Here is a 9,418-nt window from a genome sequence, read left to right as displayed (position 1 = left end):
GATGGATGGATGGATGGATGGATGGATGGATGGATGGATGGATGGTATAACAGAGATTATTTTAAAAAGAGGTGGACTTTAGAAATGCAAGGTGACCATATTTTCAGATTTATATCAGCTCCGACATTGAGTTGTTGATTGGGCTTGGATTTTTCATTTTCATTTATTTATATTTTCTCTCTCATAATCTTTCAGATAACGAGTATCAGTAATATCAGCTCCCTAAACACAGGTTGTCTCTATACATTTAGTCTCATTAACTTACAACCACAATTTAAGACAATTTAAAGGCATTAATATTGCTTTGTTTCTAGTCTATTACACCTTACTTCATGCTTATATTACACTGCAGCAGCTCCCCCAGTGGTCCTGACCTGGACACTCAAACTGGCCTTCATTATGGGACAAGAGGACACAAAATGGAACAGAACTCTTTATGAGTTCATATCTCTCTAGTGTCCAAATCTAGAACAGAGATTTTTGCCATGAGCAGTTATTGCTCACTCTTTTTTTTTTTTTTTTTTACATCAGACCTTCAGTTGACCTTGGAACATTCTTCAGAATGTCAAAAGCAAAAGTTTAACTTGATTTTATCTTCAAACATGCTGCCAATATAATGGAGACTAAACTAAAGTTCACATAAACGCAGGATTATTGCACTGTGTGTGGTTTTCTGTCAGTTTTAATTGAAGAAATGCTCCCAAAGAAGATGAGTTCCAACGTGGGAATAATAAGTGCAGACAAATGAGTGGGACAAGACTGCATTGGCCAATTAAATGTGCAAAAGAGCTCATTATAAGCTAAACTAAGACTTAAAGAAGACACAGAGCCTCTGTTGGTCTATGGGTCTCAGTGTGCCGAGAAAGTACAGCACACATACAAGGTTTGTAGTTTGTACCATAAAAGAACACACTAGACAGATTAATTTCTGTTTGGACTTGGTTGAAGTCTTACTGTGTTTAAAGAAAGTGGTATAAGTTTGACACCACAGGAATTTAAATTCTAGTAGGAACTTGTCAAAAAAACTTGAAGCCTCAAAAACAAAATTCATATAATTATTAAAAGGAATAGAATTCCATGTAGGAAAGTTTCTTGTCTGTGGCCTTTCATGTCAGAGTGTTAAATTAAGATCATCTTGTCTAGAGAAATGACAAAGTGATAACTGTTTTAATCAAACCTTGAAAAGAGCATTATGAGCAAAGTCATGCAATATCTCATGAGATGCTAGCACTTGGAAAATGTGTTGTGAATGGGGTGCATTTCATTGTTATGCTGATGATACTCAGTTATATTTATCCATGAAACTCGATGAATCCAATCAGACTAAAAGCATGTCTTGAAAACATAAAAACCTGGATGACCCTACATTTTCTGCTTTTAAACTCAAACAAGACAGAGGTTGTGGTTTTGGGACCTGAGCCTCTAAGGAATAAAGTTTGCAGTCTCACGTTCTCTGGATGGCATTAATTTGGCCTCCAGTTTTAATGTTAAAAATCTTGGTATTGTTTTTGATCAGGACATGTCTTTTAACCTCCACATTAAAAAAGTTACCAGGACTGTTTTCCTCTACCTGTGCAATATCACTAAAATTAGAAACATCTTATCTAAAAATGATGCAGAAAAACTGGTTCATGCATTTGTCACGTCTAGACTGGACTATTGTAATGGTTTGTTATCTGGGTGTCCAAAAACTTCTTTAAAAAGTCTTCAGTTGATCCAAAATGCTGCTGCCAGAGTCTTAATGAGAGTTAGTAGGAGAGATCATATCTCTCCAGTTTTCGCTTCTCTCTATTGGCTCCCTGTTAAATTCAGAATAGAATTCATTTCTTACTTCTAACCTACAAAGCTCTCAACAACCTAGCTCCATCTTATATTACTGATCTTATTGTTCCATACTTTCCTAACAGAGCACTTCGTTCTCAGACTGCAGGTTTACTTGTGGTTCCTAGAGTTTCCAAAAGTAGAATGAGAGGCAGGGCCTTCTGGCTCTGTCTCTTGTGGAAACTACTTCCAGTTTCTGTCCGTAAGACTGACACATTGTTTACTTTTAAGATTAGGCTTAAGTCTTTCCTTTATTGTAAATCCTATAGTTAAGGTTGGCTTGGATTTCCTGAGCTATCCCTTAAATATGCTTCTATAGGCTTAGACTGAGGGAGGACAAATTTACCTCATTTCATCACGCTGCTGTCTTTACTTGCTCTACTATGTTTGTATTTGTAATTATTTCTATATTAACATGTTTTTTGTCTTTCCTCCAATAGAAAGTACACCTGGACCTGCCATTCTGTGTCCATTCCTCCTTCCTGTCCTGTCAAACTCAGCCGGTTGAAGCAAATGGCCGCTCATCCTTAGTCTGGTTCTGCTGGACGTTTCCTTCTGTTAAAAGGGAGTTTTTCCTTTCCACTGTTGCCTTTGTACTTGCTGAGGATGGGAGACTGTAATGACGATTCAATGCAGTCTGCTAGCTTCCTTAGATAGAGAACTTTACTAACTGGCTTTTTTAATGTTTGTGAATGTTTTGTACAGTGCCCTGGGACAACTTCTGTTGTTACATGGTGCTACATAAATAAACTGAATTGATTTTTTTGTAAAAGTCACCAAGGTGGAGCTCATCTTCTGTAGGCTAAAGTAGATCAGTTGTTATCAGAATTGAAGTGGGTACAAAAAGTAATCGGTTTTACCTGTCAACTTATGGTAAATTACTTTCTGAAACTTTTATTAAAATCCATCCACCGGGTGATGCTAACAAATAGATATAGATGATTACCAATATTAATGACAACACAGATCAGCTGCTCTCAGAGAGTCAGACAGCAGACATGTTGTAGGTCAGCTGTGTCCAGTTTGGCACATTATGCTGTATGTCACAGGTCTGGGTATTCCTCAACCCCCAGTCTACTCACATCAAAGGTTGCAGAGCTGCAGTCCACTTGTGATAGATTAAGCAATGTGTGATTCAGCTGTAAGTGGGCACCAGCAGATGCATGACTCACCAGCATCAACACAAGCCTGTTTACCAACATTTGCTCTACTCTCCACATGAAGGTGCGCCCGCCTAACTCCAACATAACCAAGTCACTGTTACATCTGGGTAGCCTCCTCTTTGCTGCACACGTTTTCCCTGTGGCCTTCAAAAACCTACCAAATAACAGCCTCCACTCATTTAATCAACAAGTGAAAATGAAGGAAGATTCTTCAAAACCTCTACAGAAATGTAACATTGATAACTCTTTAATGCAGTTACAAGAATCTGGTGTGCCCTGTAATGTATGTCATGGTCATGTTGTAATCAGACGGTTTCTGGCAGCTTTTCGAGAAGATCGTCAGTAAATTAAAGTGACCTCATTCTCCTTTTCACCAAGAACTGCAGCGCCCTCTGCTGGTCACATATTCGCATGACTTCCCAACAAAGTGACATGAAACCATTAAAAACATTTAATGAAAACTTGTGGCACATTTTTACAGTGAAACAAAATATTGCAAATTTATGATCACCGTTATATTAAGAACAATACAAAAGCAACTTTAAATTTTACTGATGCATGCATTACATAACAAAAAAAAAATTGCTCAATTTCCCAAACTAATTTTGTGTATTTTGTTTTCTATCTTTACAGTCTGATATCTAACAGCTACAGTAGACATGCCGATGTCAGGCTAGCCTCAGTTAATACCGCACAATGGCTTTTTTTTTTTTTTAATCATTCTGCAGCACCTGTCCCAGACCATCAGACAGCTGACTGTGCTGCCATCTCTGTGGAGGAACAACAGCTCATTGACAAAGGTTCCCCAATGCAGCCTGAATGTCTGGGCAGGTAGGTCCTTTTAATTATCAGGGTCTAAAATAAATGTGCTATATGTATTTAAAATTTTATCAGATCTATTTTGTGTGTGTGCGTATTTCAATTGTATGTATTCATCTGTTGTTTTGGTGGCTTTGCTCCTTCTATTTATAGGGTGACAAGGACATTAGCTCAGTGTCCATGTAGAAATGTCATGTAAGACATAAAGGTCTCTCAGCATTATGAGGACCAAAACACCTTCAATTTCCTTCACAAAGTGGAGATTTTAAATATTTATGCCTTTATCATTCTGCACATCTAAACTAAATGCTGAGGGGGGAATAATACACTAATGTAATTTTTATGGTAACTAATATAGAGAATACTAAAACAACCGTAAGGTCATTGTGCTCCACTGAATCCTCTTGTTTTCAGACATTACAACTAAACAGACACAAGTCATATGATAAATTGTCCACTGGATTTTAGTCTTATGTAACTTAAATATGCATAAAAAGGAAAAAAAGTAGACAAACTTTGAGCTGCTTCCATCTTCCTCCTTCTCTGTTTCTCAGAGGAGACATGGAAGAGAGATATGAGACATTTGAGGAGGAGTTGTGGCCACCAAGAGCAGACGCTCCTCCGCAGAAACCTGTTCGACAGATCCGCAGACCAGGTGGTGGTACATCCAAACACATCGACTCTGAATCTGTCCTTCATACACTTTGCATTATATAACATGGTAAACCTCAGAAATGATGGAGCACAAGGAGCTGCTGAAAACTAGCTCTTGGTCAAAAGAAGTAGTTGTGGGGAACAGTTTTGCTGCAGACATTTTTGAGTCAAAACGATTAATTAAAAACAATGCAACTAACTTTTTGTGTTTTGACTCAAACCTCTCCACACAGAAGGCGTTTATGACCTGCATTAGTCTAAATATTACTTTTTCATATTTTAGAGTCACACCATATTATAAAATCAAATGTTTAAATAAGCTGCCAATCACATATTTATATTGTGGAAGTTTACAACCTAGTCCAACAAAGTTAAGTCAGGTCATCTGGATGGTTTCTTTTTTCTTTTTTGTTGTTGAACCGTTTCGTTCTTCATCCAAAGAACTTCATCAGTTCGAGGAGCCACAGCAAACTTAGTCCCACAGGCAGCACACTCGCATAGTGGACCAACCAGGTTTGCTGGTGATAAGATGGTTTCTGGGGCCCACCCTCTCCCCTGTCAACTCCTCTGAGGAAGCCATAGCCAAAGTGGTTCAAAACATCAAAATCTTTTCTTATCACCAGCACTGGTTGGTCCACTCTGTGAGTGTGCTGCCTGTGGGAATGAGTTTGTTGTGGCTCCTCAGACTGATGAAGTCCTTTGGATAAAGAAGGAAATGTAAAAAAATAAAGAAACTGTCTGGAGGACCTGACTTAACTTTGTTGGAATTTTTTACCTGGATTATTGACCATGAACTTTGATGTTTACAATCTAGTGTGATTTTTATAGTGTTCTTTTATTTACTTTTATGTTTTGTGGCTTTTTTTGTTTGTTTGTTTGTTTTATATCATCCTTCATTTTTTTCCCTGTTTCAGAAATGTACACTTCAAGAAAATTCAGAGAAGTTAGTAACAAAACAAGCACAATCAACCAAAATGCATTAATCACACTTAAATTATTAATTGGTAGAACTAATAGGACAACATATTTCCTGCCAAACAGGAAGTGGCTCCTGTTCCACAGCAACCAAAATCAGAACCCAAGATGTTCCTCAAGGAACCCAGCTTCTCCAAACCTAGTGAGCAATTTTCATCCTTAATTCTGCCTTTTTCAAGTTTGAACAAAAAGCTTTAGTTCTAACAAGCTTTATGTTTTATCTTCCCTTCAGCATCCTTGCAGAAATCCTTGTCCATCCAGAGCCTGACTCAGATAGAAACGCCATGGGAGAACGTGACTCTCAACCGTTGTCTGCTTGTGGCCATCACCATCCTGGTGCTCACCTCAGGCTTCCAGAGACTCCATGGCAAGTAAACTAGTCCTCAAACAGGAGATCTCTAAATGACATGTCTGATGTGGCTAAGTGGTCTCATTTAAATAAAAATTAAAACCCCACAGAAACTTTTCGCAGTCGGGGAACAGCAGATGAAGAAGCTGGACTGACCACGAGACGATCAGGAATGATACGCCACAGAGGACAACATCCAGAGGTAAACCAGCATCATTTAAACTGATAAAAATAATACAGTTATAAAATAAACAGCTGTTACTGTTGACCCCTCTGAAGCCAGAAACATCTCTGTGGGAAGTGATGTTTTGGTGGCTGCCTGACCTCGACGATGATGAGGAAGAGGAGGACGATGCAGAGATCAAAAGAAGAAAATCAAAGACTGGAGGAACAGCACGAGTATCAAGAGGCCTCAGACACAGGTCCCTGCCAGACAAAAAACTCTTAAAGCAAAGAGATGGGAAATTAAAGGACAGGAGAGCCAAGAAAGCCAGGGACAACAAAATCAAAGACAAGAAAGAGAAAATGGAAGAACACGAGGAGGCAGCTGATGAAGAGGATGAGAGACGAGAACACAGCTGGCAAGAAAAATACGATTCTGAAAGCCAAGAAGAGGAAATAACTAAATGACGACTGAAGCACGGATTCTATTTCGTTTCTGAAATATTTCATGTAAAGAACCTTGTTTCAATGTTACTGTAATAATTATCATGTTACAGCTGTGCGGTATACCAAAATAAAACTGTCACGTATTTTGATTGTGATCTAATAAATGCTTACTTCAGCTTGAATAAATGTTAAATATTAAGCTCAAATCTGGAACTAGATCAGTACTGAAGGTTCTCCATCATTAGTCCAGTTTGTTTTAAAAATGCTTCAGACAGCTCAGTTTAGTTTCTCCCCTCAGCAGATTCAAGCTTTTGTCTCAATCAGTGGATATTTATGCAGCAAACTTATGGTGCTGAGGGCCGCACTGGGTTAAACTCTGGGAATTTCTATCTGTCCGACACGTGTTTCCAAACTGACTCCAGGTCACTTCTTTGTTCAAAGATCGGTTTATTCAGTTTCAAATTCCCATACTTTACACATTACAGAGACCGAGACACAGACTGACCAGGTCCAAACAATTGATGAATGCTTGGCAGATCTCGCTACGGCACCATATAACACGATCAACAGAAAACATGACGAGCCCAGGCGCACCCAGCTTCCTCGTCCATACGAAGCCAAAACGCCAGTAAGCCCATCAGTTATACCTGGTGACATCGACGCACTCACCACCCAAGTGTCAAAGCTGTGTGCTCACCTGTCCCATCATCAATTGCTTATTTTACTCTCTTACAGTAGAGTTTAAACAGCTCAGGAACAGCTGATATTTCAGTTTTTTTTAATTTAACAAAAGCACAGACGCAGGTTCTTTTTTCAGTTTTTTGATGGTTATTTATTGAGAAAAGTCTTAAAAATAAGCTGTTCATTACTGTGTCCAGATATAAACAAGCGCACGGTCATAAGTTGGCCCTAAACATTTACTCTTCACTTAACAAATGCATGAAAAACCAAGTAATACTCCTGCAACATTAAACATGATGGACACAGTGGACAGGAACAGAGGACGACTGAACAGCATGAAGTAATTATGAATGACTAACAGATCAATTATTAGACATTGCAAGGCCCTCTGGAGGAGGCGGCCTCATCGGCATGGGGGGCATGTGCATTTGAGGGGGCATTTGAGGGGCACCTGGAGCCCCAGGTGGCAGAGGAACAGACATCCCTCCTGGCGGCGGGGGCGGCAAAGAGTCTTGTGGGTGAACTCCACTCAAGTGAGGAAGTGGGTGCTTCATATTAGGTGGAGGTAATGGACCGGTGGACTGGGAAATCGCTTTCTCCATTTTAAAGTGGAACTGCAGGAAAAACTGGGCAGAATAAAGCAAAAGTGTTAAAACACACGTGCTCAGATGCAAAATACCTTTGTGAAGATCAAGTACCTGTTCATACCTGTTTAGTTTCTTTGTTCCAGTGGGTCCAGAAGCGATTTTCTGCTTTATCAATTTCCCTACTGGGAACCTAAAAAGCAAACATCCTAATATTATAAAACTGTGAGAGAGAAGCATAATGATGACATAAAAGAAGAGCAGAATTGAACAACCTTAAAGGCAATCGTTTCATAGGGTTCAGCAGCAAACAGCAGGTACTGCCAACGACGATCGGGGGGCTCAATACGCTGTTCATATGCAGACATAAAACGATGTCTGGGTCCAATGCCTTCTGCAATCTCTGGATAGTCGATCTGATCAGCAGAACAAAGAAAAACAAACTGAGGCAGATGTCACTGTTTGAAATTAACATGTGACTACTGTTGTGGTCAGGATCATTCTAAGATGGAGCATGATGTTGCATCATCATATTTATTTGAACAATGAGCAAAGCTGACAACTTTCAGAGGAAAAAAACACAAGTGAAGCTAAACATGCTGTGGCATTTAGCTTTGGTTTGTCTCAGACAGTGTAATAAACATCCAAACACGAAACACCAGCTGTTCTCTGATTCACAGGCTTGTCTGTTCTGATCATACGCAGAGAACTGAAATGTACACGGAGCCGTGAACAAGGCAGCAGTTTGAGAGCCTCCACATGTCAACCTTCTACAGCTGCCAAATTACAGTTTATTTCTGAACTACAATAATTTAGTTTATGAGCAAGTTTTTTTTTTTTAAGTCCTAACCTGAAAAAGTAAAGACTGCTGGACGTTCTCTGGGTCCCTCTGTTTTGTCACTGAGAAAAGAGAAATAAAATCATATAAAGTTAACATTTATTACAATTACTGTAAACCAAATAACTGATTTTTATACATACCTTTGTAGCCGGGTCGACCAATTTTAACAAACTTCTTGACTTCAACTTTTACTTTAGCTGGAGCTGGTTGAGCTGGAGATTCTTTTGCCTCTTTGGCTGCTCTCCGTGCTCTGCAACACAAAATATAAATGTTTATCAGATTTAAGCCTGTATTTTGACTCACAAGCCCATGTTGTGGCTCAGTTGCACCAGAATGGTGGAGAGGAAGCAGTAAACAATGCAATGAAAAAAATAAATAAATAAATAAGGACACGTTTTATTAAAAGTAATTAAAGTGATTTAAAAAACCAATATATAATGAATTGGACTTACAAGTTAGTCTGATGCTTCTTTCCCTGTGTGTGAGCCAAGTAGCTACCCTGTAATAAAAATAAAAAGGAAGACAACTTGTAAGATGTCCAAATAATGTCATAATCACAGTTCAAACACAAACTAATCACTGTAATTGTGTGCCTCCTCACCTCATTGTTGTGGAGTGTCAGACATAGTTTGCACTCATAGGAACCTAAATGATTCTTCATAAAGTAAGGGTCTTTGTTGATGTCAATGGTCTCGAGGGCCAGCTGCCGTAACCGTTCACGTCTGTCCCGGTTACTCTCAGAGGCAGATGCCACCCCTCCGCTCCCAGTCTTTCCTCCAGCTCGATGCTGGAAATCCATCTTTATGAAGTGATGAGCTCCAAACACAGACGCAAACCAGTTCAGTCAGAAATGGACTCCAGGTGGGGGGGATTAGATCTACAAATTTTAAAAACAGCACATATTTTTGTAGAAATATTACAC

At 39.2% G+C, this 9,418-nt stretch overlaps 2 protein-coding genes across 3 annotated transcripts in view; one reads left to right on the top strand and one right to left on the bottom strand.

Annotated features, from left to right (window-relative positions):
* Nucleotides 1–6,419, top strand: part of LOC119414241 — a 30,553-nt gene extending 24,134 nt beyond the window's left edge. The window contains exons 3-9 of the mRNA XM_037681339.1: nt 3,713–3,815; nt 4,358–4,458; nt 5,372–5,400; nt 5,499–5,574; nt 5,665–5,799; nt 5,892–5,983; nt 6,061–6,419. Of these exons, the coding sequence (XP_037537267.1) occupies nt 3,713–3,815; nt 4,358–4,458; nt 5,372–5,400; nt 5,499–5,574; nt 5,665–5,799; nt 5,892–5,983; nt 6,061–6,411 (887 nt within the window). The 3' untranslated portion in view covers nt 6,412–6,419. The remainder of the gene's footprint in view (nt 1–3,712; nt 3,816–4,357; nt 4,459–5,371; nt 5,401–5,498; nt 5,575–5,664; nt 5,800–5,891; nt 5,984–6,060) is intronic.
* Nucleotides 6,420–7,198: 779 nt separating this feature from the next.
* The window catches only part of sf3a2 (splicing factor 3a, subunit 2), a 3,101-nt gene continuing 881 nt past the window's right edge, over nt 7,199–9,418 (bottom strand). Inside the window, exons 2-8 of one of the 2 annotated variants that reach the window (XM_037681714.1) lie at nt 9,098–9,373; nt 8,949–8,995; nt 8,637–8,746; nt 8,506–8,555; nt 7,931–8,071; nt 7,780–7,848; nt 7,199–7,697 (exon numbers count right to left, since the gene is read on the bottom strand). In XM_037681714.1, the coding sequence (XP_037537642.1) occupies nt 7,434–7,697; nt 7,780–7,848; nt 7,931–8,071; nt 8,506–8,555; nt 8,637–8,746; nt 8,949–8,995; nt 9,098–9,295 (879 nt within the window). In that variant the 5' untranslated portion in view covers nt 9,296–9,373 and the 3' untranslated portion in view covers nt 7,199–7,433. The remainder of the gene's footprint in view (nt 7,698–7,779; nt 7,849–7,930; nt 8,072–8,505; nt 8,556–8,636; nt 8,747–8,948; nt 8,996–9,097; nt 9,374–9,418) is intronic. The other variant, XM_037681715.1, reaches the window with a different exon arrangement.

This window comes from Nematolebias whitei, chromosome 9, assembly GCF_014905685.2.
Source record: "Nematolebias whitei isolate Nwh7 chromosome 9, NemWhi1, whole genome shotgun sequence".
NCBI classification, from domain to species: domain Eukaryota; kingdom Metazoa; phylum Chordata; class Actinopteri; order Cyprinodontiformes; family Rivulidae; genus Nematolebias; species Nematolebias whitei.
Note: the sequence above shows the minus strand (reverse complement) of the source record. Positions and strands in the feature narration are given on the sequence as shown.